This window comes from Haliotis rufescens, unplaced genomic scaffold (genome assembly GCF_023055435.1).
Source record: "Haliotis rufescens isolate VD_foot unplaced genomic scaffold, xgHalRufe1.0.p SCAF_6, whole genome shotgun sequence".
NCBI lineage: Eukaryota > Metazoa > Mollusca > Gastropoda > Lepetellida > Haliotidae > Haliotis > Haliotis rufescens.
The window spans coordinates 9,401,014-9,424,108 of NW_025964334.1; the positions used below are offsets into that span (position 1 = coordinate 9,401,014).

The 23,095-nt window shown below is 41.3% G+C and overlaps 1 protein-coding gene across 1 annotated transcript in view; it reads left to right on the plus strand.

Annotated features, from left to right (window-relative positions):
- Positions 1-22,388, plus strand: part of LOC124151666 (tectonic-3-like) — a 30,938-nt gene extending 8,550 nt beyond the window's left edge. Inside the window, exons 3-14 of the mRNA XM_046524248.2 lie at positions 1,082-1,188; positions 2,918-3,057; positions 4,182-4,284; positions 6,571-6,689; positions 10,221-10,302; positions 11,854-12,032; positions 13,268-13,393; positions 14,373-14,482; positions 16,060-16,203; positions 17,791-18,001; positions 18,395-18,535; positions 19,956-22,388. Coding sequence (XP_046380204.2) covers positions 1,082-1,188; positions 2,918-3,057; positions 4,182-4,284; positions 6,571-6,689; positions 10,221-10,302; positions 11,854-12,032; positions 13,268-13,393; positions 14,373-14,482; positions 16,060-16,203; positions 17,791-18,001; positions 18,395-18,535; positions 19,956-20,210 — 1,717 coding nt within the window. The 3' untranslated portion in view covers positions 20,211-22,388. The remainder of the gene's footprint in view (positions 1-1,081; positions 1,189-2,917; positions 3,058-4,181; positions 4,285-6,570; positions 6,690-10,220; positions 10,303-11,853; positions 12,033-13,267; positions 13,394-14,372; positions 14,483-16,059; positions 16,204-17,790; positions 18,002-18,394; positions 18,536-19,955) is intronic.
- The last annotated feature ends 707 nt before the right edge of the window (positions 22,389-23,095 follow it).

A 23,095-nucleotide genomic window follows, 5' to 3' on the forward strand; every position in this document is an offset into this window, starting at 1 on the left:
CATGTTAGCGTACACCAGCAGCGTGGGGAGTTGTTCAAAATATCAGTCACTGGTTTTTCTGGCCAGGGCGCCGTTCCACTATGCGATCTTAGCGCTAAGACTGTCGTAAGTCTATGTTAAAGTATGGGAGTTACGATCGTCTTACGGCTACGATCGCTTTTTGGAACGGGACCCAGGACTTGATATATACAGGTTTCCCTTGGAGTGATGGAATATGTTGAGTGCAGCAGAAAACAACAAAGAAGGGGGCAGGGCCTTGTACTCCTGTCTGTGACCAAGTTTTTTCTCCACCCAAGGACTTACTATTTGTTTGGAGGCATGGGTGCCCAATCATCTGAGGCTCCTAAACTTCTTGTGCTGATTTTCGTCCATTGGTCCCACCTTAAACTTATGATTGTGGGGTCGAATCCTGGTTCACTCTGGTAATGTTTCCAGGTTTGGCAGCACCATACCCATCCTTCTGGGTTTCACCAAAGTGGTAAACATCTGAGACCTGCATCACTTCAGGCTTTTCTCCCACATTAAGCTGACACGCTGTGATATGACTGGAGTACTGTTCACTCACTATTCATTATCCTTTACTCCGTGGTCTTGTGGTAGAGCGTCCGCCCGGAGAGCGGAAGGTCCGGGGTTCGATCCCCGGCCGCGTCATACCACAACGTTAAAAGATGGTACTTGTTGTTACCCTGTCTTGCGCTCGGCATTAAGGGGCTAAAGCAAGGACTGGTCGGCTCGGAGTCAGTATACTGTGTCTGAGTGGGGTATTCATGTTAAACTGCGGCATGATATCTCAGTGAGCTACCACTATAAATCAGCATCAGTCCGGACTAGTACAAGCAGCCACACAAACACACACACGTGCATGCACATCGCTATATAAGTGCAATAATCTTGGACGCGACGTTAAACCCCATTTCACCTCACCTCATTATCCTTTAAGTATGTAGCCTTCCATTTCGTAAACCATTGAACATGTTGAACATTTCTTGAAACAAGCATTTTGTTTGATGTGTGTGTCTGTTCTATCGTGATGAGCATTGCATATTTGTGGCATATGAAAATCAACAACTCTCTTTTATAGTGTTGATGACCGCTTGTGCCTTCAAGAACAAGTGATACTCCTCGAAAATTCTCCATATTTCTCTAACATCACCTCAGACAAACTCTTCTGCATCTATTTTGATAATCGTAAGTATCATTACATGTTCTAGAACAATGACTGATTGTCATGCAAAATGTCCAGTTGATTATAACTTTCAGATTTGGTATTGATATAAAATAATTCCTATCAAAAGTTGATAAGATAATGAAACCCCATTTTCCCCAGCAAGGATGAACACTGCTATGTAAACACAATAATGGTGTTACTCATAAATAACTAAAGGTGGCACAGGTGGCACAGGTGGCCTTGACATCTAATGCGGTGCAAAGTTGGTCTGCAGAGTTGCTTCCCTTAGGCATGCCAGAAACCTGTGATTGTTGATTCAGATTACTGTGATCATACCAAAGTCAAGCTGACATGCCAGTGTAAATACTGTACAGTGGAGCATTAAGCCCAGGGCTGGGACGATACACCAACTGTTGTCTGATACATATTACAATATTTCACTCACGATCTGTTATGTATCACGATACTTGCATGTACTCTTATCTGTGGCATGTAAGCCATCATTTTCATAGACACAATGGCCAAATACCTTGCACACAGATGATTTACAGTTTGCAGTGACAAGTATATCGCAATGGATGAAAATATTTACCTTTTCATTGCTTATTTTCACTCCTAATTATTCCCTGCCCCAATGAAGTTGGCGGGGATACTGAAATGGGTTCCGTGCGTCCCGAAATCGTTTCCAGAATAACTCAGAAACCGTTAATATTTCTCTACAAAACTTTGCATGTCTATCAGACTCATGCTGAACTGGTGCCTTTTGCTATTTAGGAATTTTAGAAAATTTTATTTTTTATGTTTCCATGGCAACAAGTTGGACTTAGGTTCTATAAGGGTAGTGTTCAATTCCGGAGCATAACTCAAAAACCGTTAAATACTTTCTTACAAAACTTTGCATGTTTACCAGACACATACTGAACTGGTGCCTTTTCTTATTTAGGAATTTTTGAATTATTTTATTTTTTACGTTACCACCCTTGTAGAACAAGTTGGACTTAGGTTCTACAAGGGTGGTGTTCATTTCCGGAGCTCAAACCCAGTTTAATACTTTCTTACAAAACTTTGCATGTCTACCAGGCACATACTGAACTGGTGCCTTTTGATACTTAGCACTTTTAGAAATTTTTATTGTTTATGTTTTCATGACAACAAGTTGGATTTAAGTTTTGATATAGGGTGGGTTCACTTATAGAGTATAACAAATAAACTGTTAAATATTTCCTTGCCAAACATTGCATGTCTATTTATAAAGCACACACTGAACTGGTGCCATTCGATATTATGTAGTTTTAGAAATGTTTATTTAAGAATTTCCACTGCAGCTTTTTTGACATGGGCTAAGAGAAATGTTGGGTCAGTTACCTGGTTTCGGACCATAACGTGTTAAAATGGGCGGGGGATATAGATGACTTCGTCGACTATACGCTTGTTAATGATTGGTGTAACAGCTATTAAAGCAAACATTTGAGGTAAGAATCAATATTTTTTAGACTGTGATCGATACTTGTATCGAAAAGTTAAAGATCGCGATCCACCGATGAATAAGTGTATCGCCCCACTACTAATTAAACCAACATGAATGAATGAATGAATGAATGAATGAATGAATGAATGAATGAATGAATGAATGAATGAATGAATGAATGAATGAACAGAGCTGCATGGATGTCTTCAGTTTCATGTTGACCTTTCAACTGTAGCTAGTATTTAGGACTGAGGCAATCCTTGTGTCGTTGGTGTTTACAGGGGCGCAGCGCAACTTCTACAACAACCCCAACCTGGTCAGTACCGACGCCACATTCAACAAGTACGTGGCCGACTATGGAAGTTTCTCCTTCCTGCCTGAGGCCTCCCCTGTACCAACATCCTACCCAGACTACTACCAGGTGAATCAAATGTTGAATACATTGAAAGAAGATATTAAATGAACTAGCTGGAAGAGAAATTTTGGGGTTTAATTTTAGCATCATGTCATTCCAACTGATACTCAACAGCTATTTATTGTGGTGAATTGGTCTAGGGTTATTTATCGCATTACAGTGGAGATATACCATGTATAACACTCTGGATAATGGGGATGAAGGGAATAATGATTCCTATAAAATGGTCCAGCGCACAGGTCACAAATCAGGTGAAGTTAAGCTACGATTGGTCTCGGAGAGTATAGTCTGGAAGGTAATTTAAGGTACCGACGTTTACTACAATATCTGAAAAACTATTGGACCTACTCCAGTCAAAGTTGGTGTGAGATTATTAAACAGTCGTACATAACTGGATATTACATTTAAAGACAATCGGTGCATGAATAAAAAATCTGTCTATTTAGCTATCACTTTATTTCATCAACAACCAGACCTGTTCGTCACAGGTGGAACGAGCATTCATTGAAACAGCCATCTGCATAATGCTACCCCTGCGTCACAGGGTCACATGACACAGTTGAACCAATCACGGGAATCACTCACGTTGAGACGCCCAACGCTAACACTGATTCCCGTGCAACCTTTCAAGTTGAGTTGATTGGTTCAACTGTGTCATATGGTGTAAGCCCATTTCTGGTGTCCCCCGCCGTGATATTGCTGGAATATTGCTAAAAGCGGCGTAAAACCATACTCACTCACTCACTCACTCACTCACTCCAGACTATAGTTGGACCATGTTTCGGCAGCTTGACTCCTGGGTGTTTCTAGGCCTTTGGTCCTGCCCCACACTGAAGCACATGTAACACATGTAGCTTCTCCTTGGGCAGGTGACTCTGTTCGAAATGTGCCTCTGTTCATCCAGCAAAGAATGGATGAGATGACAAGTGTAAGAAATTAATAGGGGTCCTGGGGTCATCATGATGGCGTACACTCGCCACAATTAAATCATTTAATGACTCTTTTTAGAAATTGATTAACATTTTGAAGCTTAGGGTCATTAGCACAAACTTTCAAAAGTATGTGTTGTGTCAAATATTATTTCTTTGGCATAAGATTGTGTTCACTTACATAAAATTATTTTGTTCCAGTCGGGAGATTCAATCTACACAGTGTTCCCCAGCCAGGCACAGGGGAACCTAGGACTGCCGAAGTCGTTGTCGTCAACATTCTGTGCTGATGGCAACCCAGTCGGTGAGTTCCCCAAGGGAGATAACTCTGGGTATTGTCACAACACTTGAAACTTTCTCCAATCTCATTAAAATCAGATCTTTTCTCTCTACAGCTAAGCAAAAATCTGAGGTCATACCTTACATGTCACGTCAGAACGAACTTTCTTCCGACCAATCATCCGCTTACCAGATCGGGAAAGTGACAGTGGGGATGTGTTTTCTAGTCATACAAGCTCAAAATGGTTAACACGGGGAATTCCGAGGGTGATGAGCTGTACAGTGAGTGAGTGAGTTGGGATTAACGCCGCTTTTAACATTATTCCAGTTATATCACGGCGTGTCAGCTTAATGTGGGAGGAAAGTGATGCAGGTCTCAGACGTTCACCACTTCGGTGAAACCCACAAGCACAGGAATGGTGCTGGCAAACCTAGAAACATAATAGGGGCGAACCGGGATTCGAACCCACAATCATAGGTTTCTAGCATGCCCAAGTGACGCAACTCTGCACAGCGACTCGCGGCGCCTTAGACGACTGGGCCACCTGTGCCCCCTATGAGCTGTACAGCAGATGGGATAAACATTTCAAACTGATGAGACTTTACATAGCCGAAAAATCTCGGGCATCTATTACACTTTTCCATTGTTCAGTTTACAAAATTTGAGTCAATGTTCTTCCAAGAGTAGTCTGGAATGGAAGTCGCCAGTTGAAAACTAGTTCTGTAAAGCTTGTGAAAGCTGCTTTCTGATTGGCCACTGTCAACTTCTTGTTAGTCTTTTCATTGGTCAGTCAAAAGTCTCTTGAAGGTTGTTCTGATGTGACCCGTAATGGGACGTCCTTAGATCTTTGTTTAAGATCTGATTTCAATTTTAATTTCAGCCTGTGCTTAAAGCATCAGTGCCTATTTGTCTGAATGGTATCTGTCATTATTGAAGACTATTTAGCGAAAATACTACAAGGAATACAAGTGTATTAATATTGTAAGTTCCAAGCCATGGCAATGAGTGAGTGAGTGATCACTGCTTAATGCCGCATCAGCAATTTCGCAGCGACCTTGGCAAGGAACTTTCAACATTAGTTCGTTTGAGACAGATAATTGGTAATTTATTAGTTGGTTATTCTCTATAACGTCTTACCTACTGAATAAAACCAAATACCATGGTTGTTGATTTGTTGAGAGACCAATTCATGTAAGTAGACCCGTGAAGATCTGGGGTAGAATAGGTCTTCAGCAACCCATGCTTGCCGTAAAAGGCGACTATGCTTGTCGTAAAAGGCGACCAATGGGATCGGGTGGTCAGGCTCTCTGACTTGGTTGATGCATGTTGATGCATGTCATCGATCCCAATTGCGTGGATCGATGCTCATGATGTCAATCACTGGATTGTCTGGTCCAGACTCGATTATTCAGAGACCGCCGTCATAAGTAGAAAATGAGAAAATGGAACAATTGACATCAGATCAGTTGATCTGTTGTTGGAACGCCGTCACCTAAAACTGTTTTGCATGCTGTGGACAAAGGATGATGTCATCTTGGACTATTCGCGACAATGTGTTCACATGATATCACATTGCTATGGGCTGCTTCGTAAACGAAAGCAGTGGAACAATTTGTATGAACAATTGAATCAGCATAAAGCAATAATTATAATGCTCAATGAGATTACTGAAAACAATACCCCTGATGTCCTTGGATATTATAGGATATGTCCGGAATTAACTCAACTCACTCTTTAATTTTAGTAACTCTTCTTGTAACAAAGGATACAAATTAGGTCAGTGCCAGACCTCTTGTTGTTAATCACTAGGGCAGGTATTGAACAATTTTACTTCCACCTAATAATATATTACCCATTGCAAAATTGTTTTCCTTATACGTGATCAAAATACATTTCCTCCTTGTTCTAACCACGAAACTATGCGCTAAATAAATATGGTAGATATTATACGCACCATTCTGATTCAGACGCATTTAGTGTAACAAGACGGATGTTCTGATTGAACATTTTAGTCAGGCATCGGTTACCTCCCTTTGTCGGCTTGTCGACCAGTCACTTGTACGCGAGACGGTTTGCACAGTTTCAAAGAAGTAAACATATTTCAACACGATGGCAAATGTTACGTCCTCAACTGTTGAAGGTGGTTTATAAGTGCAACATATTGGCATTATTTTGGATTCACTAGTGCTATCAGTGGGAAAGGTACGATTGAGTTGAGTGTCGTGTTTACTAATATGTAGAGATATTTATGTGAAATGTTGTCTTCTCATTACCAAAGGACTGCTGTGATGTCATGTGTCTGTGTTTCAGCCTATCTACAAGACGAGTCTCATGACTGTGTGCGTCTTTTGTCTACCCTGGCCACGGAGTGTACGAGTGTCATGGCACTCAGTGCCGACACCTTCTACCAGGGCTTCAGGGTTGTCACAGTAAGCTTTATTTGTCAGATCAGTAACCATGGTAACTGTAGCATCATTAAGACTGCACAAGTTTGATATACACTCCGTTTCTCCATCACCCATGAATACATCATCAATACTGCCCAGGTTTTGTATATACTGTGTTCCTCCATCACCCACGAATACATCATCAATACTGCCCAGGTTTTGTATATAATTTGTTCCTCCATCCCCCATGAATACATCATCAATACTGCCCAGGTTTTGTATATACTGTGTCCTCCATCACCCATGAATACATCATCAATACTGCCCAGGTTTTGTATATACTTTGTCCTCCATCACCCATGAATACATCATCAATACTGCCCAGGTTTTGTATATACTGTGTCCTCCATCACCCATGAATACATCATCAATACTGCCCAGGTTTTGTATATACTGTGTTCCTCCATCACCCATGAATACATCATCAATACTGCCCAGGTTTTGTATATACTTTGTTCCTCCATCACCCATGAATACATCATCAATACTGCCCAGGTTTTGTATATACTGTGTTCCTCCATCACCCATGAATACATCATCAATACTGCCCAGGTTTTGTATGTACTGTGTCCCTTCATCACCCATGAATACATCATCAATACTGCCCAGATTTTGTATATACTTTGTTCCTCCATCACCCATGAATACATCATCAATACTGCCCAAGGTTTTGTATATACTGTGTTCCTCCATCACCCATGAATACATCATCAATACTGCCCAGGTTTTGTATATACTGTGTTCCTCCATCACCCATGAATACATCATCAATACTGCCCAGGTTTTGTGTATACTGTGTTCCTCCATCACCCATGAATACATCATCAATACTGCCCAGGTTTTGTATATACTGTGTTCCTCCATCACCCATGAATACATCATCAATACTGCCCAGGTTTTGTATATACTTTGTCCTCCATCACCCATGAATACATCATCAATACTGCCCAGGTTATGTATATACTTTGTTCCTCCATCACCCATGAATACATCATCAATACTGCCCAGGTTTTGTATATACTTTGTCCTCCATCACCCATGAATACATCATCAATACTGCCCAGGTTTTGTATGTACTGTGTCCCTTCATCACCCATGAATACATCATCAATACTGCCCAGGTTTTGTATATACTTTGTTCCTCCATCACCCATGAATACATCATCAATACTGCCCAGGTTTTGTATATACTTTGTCCTCCATCACCCATGAATACATCATCAATACTGCCCAGGTTATGTATATACTGTGTTCCTCCATCACCCATGAATACATCATCAATACTGCCCAGGTTTTGTATATACTTTGTCCTCCATCACCCATGAATACATCATCAATACTGCCCAGGTTATGTATATACTGTGTTCCTCCATCACCCATGAATACATCATCAATACTGCCCAGGTTTTGTATATACTTTGTCCTCCATCACCCATGAATACATCATCAATACTGCCCAGGTTATGTATATACTGTGTTCCTCCATCACCCATGAATACATCATCAATACTGCCCAGGTTTTGTATATACTTTGTCCTCCATCACCCATGAATACATCATCAATACTGCCCAGGTTATGTATATACTGTGTTCCTCCATCACCCATGAATACATAATCAATACTGCCCAGGTTTTGTATATACTTTGTCCTCCATCACCCATGAATACATCATCAATACTGCCCAGGTTATGTATATACTGTGTTCCTCCATCACCCATGAATACATCATCAATACTGCCCAGGTTTTGTATATACTTTGTCCTCCATCACCCATGAATACATCATCAATACTGCCCAGGTTATGTATATACTGTGTTCCTCCATCACCCATGAATACATCATCAATACTGCCCAGGTTTTGTATATACTTTGTCCTCCATCACCCATGAATACATCATCAATACAGCCCAGGTTATGTATATACTGTGTATACCCAAAGTTTGGTGGGACATACAGAAATAGGCTCTGTTTCGTCACCCTTTGTTTCCAGAGCATAACCCGTAAACCATTTGGTTTTCATGTTGTGTTTAGTAAAACGTATAATACACATCAGGCATCTACCGAAATGGTGCCTCTTGTTATTCAGGAACGTTTAAAAAAAATGTTTTGTGTTTCCAAGGCAACAAGTTTCAAGTGAGAGTAGGATTCGTTTCGGAGAGGCACCGCCCGCATCATCATAAAGTTCGCCACACGTTTCACTTTTATTTCCATTTTTAAAAAAACCCACCAAAATCCTTAAATATTCCAAAGGTTGTCAAATACTGTATTTTACTCAAGGAATACATTTATGGAGGGAGGCCCTTTCCCAGATTAATTGTACACAATTGTTTGTTGTGTACAAAACTTGTTTATTGGTTACATACTAGTTTGAACAACAACAATAACAAAAAATGACACCGCTTGCCCGCACTATATTTTCCAAAACCATTGCCTGAGAACCAATTCTTTTATGTTTTTAAGTCCTAGTTGATATGTTATTTCCAGTGTTACATGCTGATGTTAATATTTTCGGTGTATTATAAGTAACCTCTTCCACAGAGCTGTAATGTTTGGCAAAATATGTGCATTGTACTCAAGAAAATATGGTACCAAAGAATTGGTGAATTGAGCTTGGTAAACAGAGGCATATCACTGTGCGGCAGAACTGAAGCCTAGAAACTCTCAGGGGTCAAGTTGTTAAACACAGTCACCCATCCACCTACCCTCTATGACCAATGTTGCTTAACTTCACCTGACGTCTAAGGCGCTGCGATTCGCTGTGCAGAGTTGCGTCCCTTGGGCACGCCAGAAACCTGTGATTGTGGGTTTGAATCCCGGTTCGCCCCAATTATGTTTCTAGGTTTGTCAGCACCATACCCGTGCTCGGGGGTTTCGCAGAAGTGGTAAATGTCTGAGACCTGCATCATTTCGGGCTTTCCTCCCTCATTAAGCTGACACGCCGTGATATGACTGGAATACTGTTAAAAGCAGTGTTAAACCCAACTCACTCACTCACTAACTTCACCTGATTTGTGTTCTGTGCACTGTACACAGGACAACGTGCCACCACAATGAATGACCAACTGTAGCATTTAATGGTTTGGGAGGAACACTGTAGGGCTGGGACGATACACCACCTGTGCGATCCGATATGTATCACGATACCTTGTTCACGATCCGATACGTATCGTGATATTTGCATGTACACTGATCTGTGGTGCGTAAGCCGTTTTTTTTACGGACAGGATTGCCAAATACCTGGCACAGATTAACAGATTAACAGTTGGCAGTGTCAGGTATGGCACAATGGATGAACATATTTACATTTTCACTACTCATTTTCACTAGTACTACTCATTTTCACTTGTAATTAGTGTTTGGTGTAATATATTCAAGAAAACATTTAAGTTAAGAATCGATTCTTTTTAATTAGTGTACAACTGTTATTGATACTTGTATCGAGAAGTAAAATATCGCGATCCACTGATGCATCGGTGTATCGTCCAACCACTAACTAATGTCCTACATTTCAGACGCCAGCGCTGTTCCAGAGGTACACCCCAGTGAATGATTCCCTTCGGAACGACACAATATACCTGCAGTCACTTAACACAGGTATGTGTGGTACAGGTGAAACGGTACATCGGTGCATCGGGACTTTTCATGCGCCGATGCGATACATGATACATTTGTTTGTCTGTATCTGAACAAGATGATACACTTGCTAAATTACATTACTCCTCATTTAATGACCTCCTGGAGACCTGTGAAGATTCCGGGATAGAATAGGTCTTCAGCAACCCATGCTTACCGTAAAAGGTGACTGTGTTTGTCGTAAGAGGCGACTAACAGGATCGGGTGGTCAGGCTCGCTGACTTGGTTGATGCATGTCATCGTATCCGAATTATGTGGATCGATGCTCATGATGTCAATCACTGGATTGTCTGGTCCCGAATTGATTATTTACAAACTGCCATCATGTCACTGGCATATTGCTAAGTGATCTTTTCTGTTACTCCAATACAATACCGGTACCTCACTACATGGAGATCCTAGGACACCTCCATAGAAGGCCGCGTCAGGTGAACCCGCAGCAACCTTGGACCACCCAATCAAAATGATTATTTTCAGACCACCGTCATATAGATGGAATATTGCTGAGGGCAGCGTTAAACAAGAAACAAACAAACAAACAATAATAACCTCCCGGCATATTCGCAGAATGTGTTGTAATTAAATTCAATACTAGAACAGCTAGCTTTTCCTTTTAAACCTGTGTCTGCTTTCTTTTCTGTTTGGTCATATTTTGTCTGCTTTGATTGTCAACCATTGTTGCTGCAGACTAATCTTTCAATGTGTCTACACTTATGCACATATATAAGATATCTACATGATAAATCACAAAGAATAATGAAGAATAAAGCATGGTTTATTTCATGATAAAACATTGTTCTAAAATGACATCATTTCTGGAGAATCAAACATACGCTCGCAACTTGAGGACGTCATATATTGGACAACGTTATTTTTGAGAGTGGGTTGTCTAGTGAGTTGTTCCCCATAGATGTAGCTTGGCAACACAGATAAACACGATGACAGAAATGATCACATGAAAAAATAATGATAAATGACAATAAGTATTGGGAGAAAAGGTACAGGTAATAGAAGGGAAGATTGTGAGAATATGCAGGAAATATCCTCCTGTGCATAAAATGGTCTTGTCTGACATTGCCAAGGAAGTCATCATTATTAATATACGGGTAAATATTTTTAAAGCTTGCATATTTTATCGTCATCCTTAAAGAGGCTGTAAATAATGATGATGTCTCTGATAGGAAATAACAACTCGTGGTCGTTGTTTATCGTTCAATAAAACACTACGGGGGAATAAACCTGTGGTTTTTTTTACGATAAACGACAACCACGAGTTGTTTATTCCTTAAATGATGTTGTTAACATTCACTCCTAAAAAACAATTTCAATGGTTTGATTTCTGGGCCGAGTCATACTAAAAGATGTTACTTGTTGTTACCCTGCCTGGCACTTGACATTAAGGGGATAAAACAAGGACTCCCCATTTCACCTCACCTCACCTCACCTCACCTCACCTCACCTCACCTCACCTCACCTCACCTCATAGATTATTGGCATTTCATTTTCTTCCAGCTGCCGTGGACCTGTCTGGAGTGACTGACTTGTACAACAACTCCTTCACTGTGCCAGTCGAGCTGGACCCCATCCTGTGTGAGGATCCCAATGGAGTTGTCTCCCCTTGTGGTGTCGTCACTCCCCCGGTGCCTGCATGGGATGCTGTCTCACTGCAGTGTAACAATGCTGTTGCGAGGGTTTGTTCGTTCATACACACGTTTTATGCTAAAAAGTTATTTTCAGTTTAATACAACTTTCAGCCTTCGATTGCATGTTGTCAAATCAAACATCTTTGATAAATGATCTTTCAGATGGAAAAATTGTTTTCCTAAAGGGGTAGGGATATCCTTATCCTGTCAAACGTTCCCAGTCATATATGAATCGGCAGAAAACAAGATGAGTCTAGTACCGATAATAAAATACTTGCTTCAATGATGAAATAAAAGAGTGTTTATTTTTAGTGATGTGTCATTTGAACGTGACACAAAACAAAGGCTTGGAAGCAAATATGTTGGGAATGAGATTTATTTAATCAAATCAAAACAGTTTTAGCTGATAAAAATGTATCCTTGAATATGAACCGGGCTGTCGGTGTCCTATGAGATATTCCCAACTGTATTTGAGATGGCACACAACATGGCACTTACTTCGATCATCAAGTAACAGTGTATTTGATTGGACGTTTATCTTTAGTGCCATGTCATTCCAACAAGACTCAACACATACGTATGGCAGTGAATGGGTCCATGGCTGAATGAGATATAATGCATGGGAGTATTGAGGATGAGATCGCTGAGACTGGCTGAAAAGGCTTTCATGACCCGAAAAGGCTTTCATGACCGACATTCTTTTGTAACTGACATTGTCAAGTTTATGTTGGTCACCTATCATGTCATCCGCTGCCTTATTCAACACAGTCCACCATAACACAGGGCCGCCTCCGTGGTCTTGTGGTAGAGCGTCCGCCCAGAGAGCGGAAGGTCCGGGGTTCGAACCCTGGCCGCGTCATACCAAAAGACGTTAAAAGATGGTACTTGTTGTTACCCTGTCTGGCGCTCGACATTAAGGGGCTAAAACAAGGACTGGTCAGCTCGGAGTCAGTATACTGTGTCTGAGTGGGGTATTCATGTTACACTGTGGCATGGTATCTCAGTGAGCTAGCACTATATATCGGCATCAGTCCGGACTAGTACAAGCAGCCACACACACACATACACGTGCATGCACGTCGCTATATAAGTGCAATAATCTTGGACGCAACTTTAAACCCAATTTCACCTCACCTCACCTCACCATAACACAGGACACTTAAGACTGTAGATATCATGTCATCCGCTTCCCTTATAAAACACAGTCCCCGATAACACAGGACACTTAAGACTGTAGATACATCCCAGCAGTTTTCGATTTACTAAATATTTGTCTTCTCTAGGTCAGCTATCGAGTCATCCACAATGGAACATCGGGCATCGTGTCAGTCTTTGCACAGCTGACATTGGCCAGTATTCCTGCAACAAACCAGCACTTCGTTCAGAGCTTCTCAACCTCCTTTAGAGGGGTAGGTAAACTGTGCCACGATCTATAACATGATGTACAGCAGAAGTTGTACCAACAGTGTCATCAACAATGCTTCCTTATTCCATGAGGGGCACGTCTAAGGCACCGCAATTCGCTGTGCAGAGTTGCGTCCCTTGGGCAAGCCAGAAACCTATGATTGTGGGTTCGAATCCCGGTTCACCCCGATTATGTTTCTAAGTTTGTCAGCACCATACCTGTGCTCGTGGGTTTCACCGAAGTGGCACGGGTGGCCCAGTCATCTAAGGCGCCGCAATTTGGTGTGCAGAGTTGCATCCCTTGGGTATGCCAGAAACTTATGATTGTGGGTTCGAATCCCGGTTTGCCCCGATTATGTTTCTAAGTTTGTCAGCACCATACCTGTGCTCGTGGGTTTCACCGAAGTGGCACGGGTGGCCCAGTCATCTAAGGCGCCGCAATTCGGTGTGCAGAGTTGCATCCCTTGGGTATGCCAGAAACCTATGATTGTGGGTTCGAATCCCGGTTTGTCAGCACCATAACCGTGCTTGAGGTTTCACCGAAGTGGTGAACGTGTAAGACCTGCATCACTTCGGGCTTTCCTCCCACATTAAGCTGACAGCCATGATATAACTGGAATATTGTTAAACGTGGTGTTAAACACAGTTCACTCACTCCTTTCTCCATCAAAATTCAGGTGGGGACTCTGGATTCGAATTTGTCCCTTGATGATGATGATGATGATGATGATTTTTTTATATTGTATGAAACTTCATCTACTAGTATATGTTCTAAATCTTAAAGGCATGTTTAAAGCTAAATGCCAAAAAAATCCCTACACAAGAACTAAAAGAACAGAATAAGTCTTTTTTTTTCAAGTGGCTCCAATCATGTTAATATTTTACAGCACATTTATCAACAGCAAAGAGCTGAATGATACATGGATTCTTCAACTTGAGACCTCCAGCAGGGATTCCTGATCTATCTCTTCCTTTTCTTGTCAGATGAACGAAGCCAGTCCCCCCTTTGTTCGGAGCGGCAATCCAGGCTACATCCAGGGGGCGCCACTCATGGCTGGAGTGCTGAACGAGACTGACGCAGAGGGAAATGTAGTGTATCCTTTCCTTGGTGTGAAATTCATTGTATATCATTGAAATCATAATGGCACGGTAAGAATAAGTCCCTGGAGCCTTAAACACAGGAGTCACTCTTTTAAACAATAGCACATTACTAAAGAACAAAGTGTTAGAGCTACCAAATGGATCAGGTGGTCGGGCTTAGAGTCTTGTCTGATTGTGTGTCATTGTACCCCGACCGCGTGGATTGTTGTATTTAACTGGATTGTCTTGTCCAGATTAAATTATTTACAGGTTGCCGTCATATAGCTGGAATATTGCTGAATGCACATTAAACAACAATCATTAAAGACAATGTGTTATAACCCTTTGAATTAGTTATCTGTTCCTGTGTTTTTTGGCTGGTCCAATGAATGGGAGTTACGGGTAGATTCTTGTCCCCTTGGGGATTCTGGGTTAGAATTGGTCCCCTGTCATCTATGCTGGTCATAATAGGCAACTTCATGTATACAGTTGTTAGACTCGGTGACTTGATTGATTGCGTGTCATCATATCCCAATGATGTTGATCGTTGGGCGTAATATCAATCACTGGATTGTCTGGTCCAGAATTGATTATTTACAAACTGCCGTCACGTAACTGGCATATTGCTGACTGATCTACGATGCAATACCTCTCTGCATGAGGGGCAACCAGGTAACTTAGTGGGTAAAGCGTTCGCTCGTCACACCGAAGACCAGGGTTCGATTCCCAACATGGGTACAATGTGTGAAGCCCATTTCTGGTGTCCCTCGCCGTGATATTGCTGGAATATTGCTAAAAGCGGCATAAAACCATACTCACTCACTCACTCGCTGCATGAAGATCCTAGGACACCTCCATGGAAGACCACGTCAGATGAACCCCGAACAAACTGTGACCACCCAAATAAAATGAAGTTTCTTGGTCTAGTTCTTGGGTCATTCAGATACCATCTATCTGAAACACTTTGGCTACATTTCTTTACCACGTTCATTCAGAAATTTCAATCACAAATAGGGGCACGGGTGGACCAGTTGTCTAAGGCGCCGCAATTCGCTGTGCAGAGTTGCGTCCCTTGGGCGCGCCAGAAACCTATGATTGTGGGTTCGAATCCCGGTTCGACCCGATTATGTTTCTAGGTTTGTCAGCACCATACCTGTGCTCGTGGGTTTCACCGAAGTGGTAAACGTCTAAGACCTGCATCACTTGGGGCTTTCCTCCCACATTAAGCTGACCTGCCGTGATATAACTGGAATACTGTTAAAAGCGGCGTTCACCCCAACTCACTCACTCACTCAATCCCAAATAACAGGATGTATTAAATATCCAGGACAATATGATATCTCAAGCATTTTTGCATTTAGAACCACATTTAACCTCCCTTTTGAGATAAAGAAATCAGATATGTTTGTCTAAATGCTTTGCTCACTCATACTGAGACATTAGTTGGCTGATTTGAAAGTTCACCTGATGCGTCCTGCTATGGAGGTCTTCACTCAGAGAGGTACGGTATCTGAGTAAAAGATCTGATCTCACTGAGATGGATACACTCCTGAGTCCGTCACATCCCAGTTACCTGCCTTGACCGACACAGACAGGAGATTCTTCTGAACTCCAATCGTGACGAGTGGCTGACCATGGTGCGAGGATCAGCAAACGGCAACTGCATCACCGACTCCAGCCAGGGCAGGGTCTCGGTCCAGTTCAAGGATGATGTACGCTCGGGATGCTTCATACAGTCAGTCATGTTCTTCATCTACGGCAATAAGCATCATTGATTCATTCGGAACTAGTGATGAACGTGTCCTTGTCATGTTGCTTTTGTTAAATATTGAATGTTTAGGACCTTCATCAAAACACCATTGCCCAAATTCTCAGCAAGCTTGTAGTTCATGTGCACATGAAATGTTGCTGATGTAATCTGGTCAGAACCCACACTGGTTTCCGTCTCGGTGGGTCCAGGCCGTGAAGTATTCACAATGTAATGTTATACAGCGTTAGAAATTGGCACTAGTCCTGTCGTCCTTGCCAACATGCCCAATAGTTAAGGTATGATAACGACTAGTACAAATTTGTCCTTTTTAAGGGTTTTGCTATATGTTATCATTATAGTGGGCTAAACATGTTAGTTTCGCTGTTATAGGTACTCAGTATATACCAGTTACTGTGAGAGCTTCAAGCAGTTATTATTGATGATATCAGGCGATGGGGGTTAATTGTATAGAGTTATGTAAATGTGTTTTTCTATAGCTCACCTGGTTCTTAGGTAAACAAATTGAATACTAGTAGCTGGATTTCGCTCTTTTAGCCTTAAGTTTCTAGGGCTGTAACAATGTACCATATTTATTTAGAATTGGTATATAGAGCTGGGTGAAAAGATGCTTATTTCAAGCTAAGTTTCTTGCTTAGGTAGGGGGGGCATGGGTGGCCCAGTCGTCTAAGGCGCCATGATTTGGTGTGCAGATTTGCATCCCTTAGGCACGCCAGAAACCTATGATTGTGGGTTCAAATCCCGGTTCGCCCCGATTATGTTTCTAGGTTTGTCAGCACCATACCCATGATCATGGGTTTCACCAAAATGATAAATGTCCGAGACCTGCATCACTTCGGGCTTTCCTCCCACATTAAGCTGACACGCCGCGATATAACTGGAATACTGTTAAAAGCGGCGTTAAACCCAACTCACTCACTACTTAAGCAGACTTCTTATGTTTGAATGTGAGGGAGGACTGAAGCCCAGAAACTCTCTGCCACCAACATTGCTTCATTTCACCTGATTTGTGTTCTGTGTGCTTTACAAAACCTCAGCAACCCTTTGCAAGCAATTTCTTATTAATATAACCAACAATGTGTCTTTCTTTGCTCAAAGCAAGGACGCTTTCTTGCAAGGACATCTCTTTCTAAAACAAGGCACAAATTCAGAAATGTTAATAAATCATGTCTGTTAGTTTTGTTTCGATGAACTATTAACCTTCTCACTATTTGAGATCTTTTTGAATGTTACTGAACATATTGAAAATGAGAATCAGAATTATTATAGTGTAATTTTGTAATTATTGTTATTGTTGTTTTGTTGCCAGATAATATTGCCTTGTAAGGTTTTGATTCTCCCTGTGAATTTCAGTGAAATCTGTCAACATTTGGTGCTAAATGCACAGCAAGGCAATTGTTTGTTTGTGTACGAGAGGAAATGTCTCATCGTCTGAATCCTTCTGGGGCTGATTGTTCCCTTTATTAGAGGGACTTGTTAACCATATAAGCAGAAGAATATGCATTTAATTCCTTGTGTGTTCTGTTTGTGACTGTGATCTGTTCTTCGTTCCAGGATTTCCATGGTGAACGTGTCGGCGAACTGTGAGATGATACAACAAGCCATCATCAATGCCCTGGAGGGCAGCACAGCCCCGGTGTACGACCCCGCGACAGGCGGCTACCCCGCCACTAACCGCTACGTGGCCATCTTCGGCAACTCGGACGTGAAGAAAGTGGGTGACTGGACTCCCGTGTTGGTACAGAACCGACCTCCTCTCAGTGCTGTAAGTTGTTGTCCCCTCAGGGTCTTCTCTATTTCTTATGTTTGTTTGTTTGTTTGTTTGTTTGTTTGATGTTTAACGCCGGTCTGTAAATAATCAAGTCTGGACCAGACAATCCAGTGATTTACATCATGAGCATCAATCTAAGCAGTTGGGATACAATGACATGCATCAACCAAGTCAGCGAGTCTGACCACCCAATCCCATTAGTCATCTCTTACGACAGATATAGTCACCTTTTATGGCAAGCATTGGTTGGTGAAGACCTATTCTCTACCTGGATCTTCATGGGTCTCTATTTCTGTTAATATAATCTATGTTTCTGATGTAATCTACGTATTTGCTCCTGTAAATACAATAATGTTTTAAGCTTGTGCTTGACTGATCCTTCCACAGGCTCTCGGCTCCAACTGCTTCCTGTCACTGGGGATGCACATCCAGGTGCTGTACGCCTACGTCGGCTCCCTCGTCAACCCACAGCCAAAGATCATCGGCATCTCCTTCCTGTACGACGCCCCACAGAGTGTGTTCTTCAGGGTGAGTCCGGACTTTCTTCAGCTGTTGTTGGTCAGTAAAAAATATTGCGAGGGGTGTGTTTCTAGTGAAGCTGACGTGGATGAATATATTGCTTAGTTTCTTTTCACCTAATCCAGTGTTCAAAATTACTTTTATTTTAATAGTACTCTTTTAATTGTAGAATAATTGTTTGTTTTGTTTTTCGGCTAAACTTGCTGACATACAGTTTGTATCGTCTAATTTTCTGTTTTAATTTTTCTCCAACTAGTTTGAATTAAATCTTTGAAAATGTACTTGTGATTATACTCTCCTTTGATGGCATGTTTAGAAATAATATTAATATAAAGTTGTTCAAGTCACAATGTGACTGGTATAGAAATATTGCTGATATGACTTTAAATTTTTATAAAATCTCTTCTATTACAGTGCATTAGGCATGGTTAATATAAGTTCCTGGTGCCACTTCCTGATTTTGAAATAATATCATATGAAGCTGTGTTACTTGTACAAACACATGGGCATTATTCAGTTTCTCATCAAATTCGATTGGGGACAGAGTTCGAAGATGGCTCAAACATACCATTATGGTTGCGGGGCCACGGGTGGCCCAGTCGTCTAAGGCACCGCGATTCGCTGTGCAGAGTTGCGTCCCTTGGGCAAGCCAGAAACCTATGATTGTGGGTTAGAATCCCAGTTCACCCTGATTATGTTTCTAGGTTTGTCAGCACCATACCCGTGCTCGTGGGTGTCACCAAAGTCTGAAACCTGCATCACTTCGGACTTACCTCCTGCATTAAGTTGACACGCCATGATATAACTGGAATACTGTTAAAAGCGGCGTTAACCCCAACTCACTCACTCACTCACTCCAAAGGTCGTCATAATGTGTTACCTCTGGCACTAAGACAATACAAGTCATCTAAGGTGCTGTAATTCACTGTGCATAGTTATGTGCCTAGGGTATGTCAGAACCTGTGAAACCCAACTCACTCACTCACTCACTCCAAAGGTCATAATGTGTTACCTCTGGCACTAAGACAATACAAGTCATCTAAGGTGCTGTATGCATAGTTATGTGCCTAGGGTATGTCAGAACCTGTGAAATCCAACTCACTCACTCACTCACACTGTAGCCCGTGAAGATCCAGGGTAGAATAGGTCTTCAGCAACCCATTCTTGCTGTAAAAGGCGACTAGCCTTGTTGTAAGAGGTGACTAACGGGAACGCATGGTCACGCTCGCAGACTTGGTTGATGCAAGTCATTGTATCCCAAATTGTGTGTAACGAGGTGATGATGTCAATCACTGGATTGTGTGGTTCAGACTCGATTATTTACAGACAGCTGTCACATAGCTGGAATATTGCTGAATGTGGCAGTAAACAACAAACAAACAAACACTGACACTGCCCCTGTAATCTCGGATCTGTATTCGCCCTGCAGTGTGAGGGACCCTACTGTCAGCCTGGATCCACTCTCACCCAGAGGATCGAGATCTCTAGCTCCGTCTCCTTCATTGACGTCTCCCAGCCTGCCATCCCCTACGAAGCAGAGAGACCTGTCTTCCTGGCCAAAGTGCCCTATGACTTCTTCTACCCGTTCCTGGACAGTGCATCACAGAGACACCAGGGGGATGTCACATTGTTAGTGTACTGTTTTGTTAGTGTCTTAGTAGGTAGGCTATATATCAAATTGTAACATTTATGAATCATAAGGTGTATAAAATTGAAAGATTGTTTGATGCTCTTTTGATTTGCTTTCATATTTCACAGGCAATGTTTCAAAAAATAAAATAATTTCAAATGATGATATGGGCACCAGAATGTTGAGTATAAAGTAATGAAAATCTATGTCAAATTCGCCTCTCTGTATGTATTTATATATTCATAGGGGTGTTTTATGGCAGAAAGCTACATTTTTCAGATTAAAATTATTGTTTAGGTAACAATGATACAAACTGAGATAAATCAGACTTATTGGAGATGTTGCCATGGGAATAGGATATAATTTGGGCATAAAGCTGACATTGAAGCAAGCAAGTAAACATTTGTAAACGTTGTCTCCCGAATGTCATACCGTGTGAGCTAGCACATTATCCTTATCCGGAGTTGAGTAGTAAATTATGATTGTAGAACAGAATAGCTATGCTATTTAGATTATTTTGAATTACCGTATAGCGCTGATCAATCGGATGGGTTACTAATTGGGCTTATTCACTAGCCAATATATCACCAATTGTCGCCGTGGGCGCTTATTAGAGCAGGGCGCTTATTACGTCGAATACGGTATGTAAGAAACTGTGATGAGATAACTGCCTATGTAATAAACTTTGTTACATTTGTGCATCATCACTTACAACTATAATCATAGATATCAGATGGGACGTTAAATTTTAACTCACTCACTCATAGATATCAGAAATCCTTCCATTCCAGCTGTTATATATATTTTTGGTTTTGTATATATGTATTTTATGATATTACATATGGATGTATGCTTGTTTTTATATAGAAAAGTTGTACAATGTATATATTTTTCACTTTTTCACCACATCATTCCGTCCATTGATTTAGCCACGAGAATTACCATGAGGAAACTTACAGAGACACTGTAGGGGCTTGTGATCAAGCGTAAACAATATTTTCAGTTGGATAGTTTAGAGGGTGGGATATCCTAGTTTTATTATTGATAACTATGAATACAGTAATCTTTTACTCGTCTGAAGAGACCTTCTCACTTCTCTATTTAGAAATTGCGGGCTTGTATGAGTGGACACTCAATACATTTAACTAAATCAGATAAATGTTATATATGATCTTTTAGCAAGAGAATGGTTTTCCTGATTATTAAGTGAATGAGTGAGTATGGTTTTACGCCGCTTTTAGCAATATTCCAGCAATATCACGGCGGGGGACACCAGAAATGGGCTTCACACATTGTACCTATGTTGGGAATCGAACCCGGATCTTCAGCATGGCAAACGAACGCTTTAACCACTAGGCTACCCGATCGCCCCCTGAGTATTAAGATAGGGGAGAGAAGTCCTTGTGTTATCAGGCATTATATTGGAAATTCCACGCATAATAGAATGGAGATATACTACTCAAAAGAAGTTAAAGAACACCCTATTCTTTCATATTACTATAGTTGGTCTCATGGTATTGTGTAATTACTAAGGTAATATGAAAGAATCAGGGGTTCTTTAACTTCTTTTGAGTAGTATATAATACACAGGTAAAGCGAAGATATGACGAGCTGTCGTGTTGTTAGTGGCAGAACACATGCATTTGTCTTTGGGGAGACAGGGCAAGGGCCCACCATGAGCATCAGGCATTGAACACAGTTAGGATAGTTTAGGATATAATCACTGCCAAAAGAAACGCGAAACATATAGAGAAGTATGTACGTTAACGAGAGATTTTTCCAATGTGTACCACTTCATGACAAAACTAACAATCAGTCAAGTGTTACCACAGTGTCTTTATTCTTATCACGATATGCTGAATGTTATTTTCAAACTTTACACGCTAATCCTGCACGATTTAAATGGTGCATCTTGAGTCATGGATCTGTGATGTCATATGTGATGCGTTCATTAGCATTGGTTCACACAACATAACAGTATATAATATCCCTTGAATTTGAGTAATTCCTATTTATCACCATATATGGTATTCAAGTTTCTTTTGGCAGTAAGTATCTATAGAGATATTATAGAAAACTGTTTAACTAAAACAATTTGTTGGGTCGGACTTTGTCTTGAGCTGGATGAATGTCTGTGCTAGTAGCTGCATTGTGATCTGTCAAACTCCAAGTTGGATACATCTGAAAGTGTTTGGATGTAGGTAATCTCTAAATAAATATACTTTTTACATTAATTATTGATTTTCTCCTTTTTGTCCATATATCGCTATGCGGTAGTCACAGAAGAAGGAATATTGAAGTGAATGTTGTGTCAGTTGTTCCAGTTGTGTCATGGCAGGATGTAGATAATGAACCATGCGGGTGGAACAGTCACAAAACACAGGAGAGAATTGTTCGGGGTACATGACACACACATCCTCGTGACACACAGTCAACCAAGTCACAGAGACTGATTACCGGATCCTCATGACACACAATCAACCAAGTCACAGAGACTGATTACCTGATCCTCGTGACATACAATCAACCAAGTTACAGAGTCTGATTACCTGATCCTCGTGACATACAATCAACCAAGTTACAGAGTCTGATTACCTGATCCTCGTGACACACAGTCAACCAAGTCACAGAGACTGATTACCTGATCCTCGTGACACACAGTCAACCAAGTCACACAGTCTTATTACCTGATCCTCGTGACACACAATCAACCAAGTCACAGAGACTGATTACCTGATCCTCGTGACACACAGTCAACCAAGTCACAGAGACTGATTACCTGACCATCATGACATACAGTCAACCAAGTCACAGAGACTGATTACCTGATCCTCGTGACACACAGTCAACCAAGTCACAGAGACTGATTACCTGACCATCATGACATACAGTCAACCAAGTCACAGAGACTGATTACCTGATCCTCGTGACACACAGTC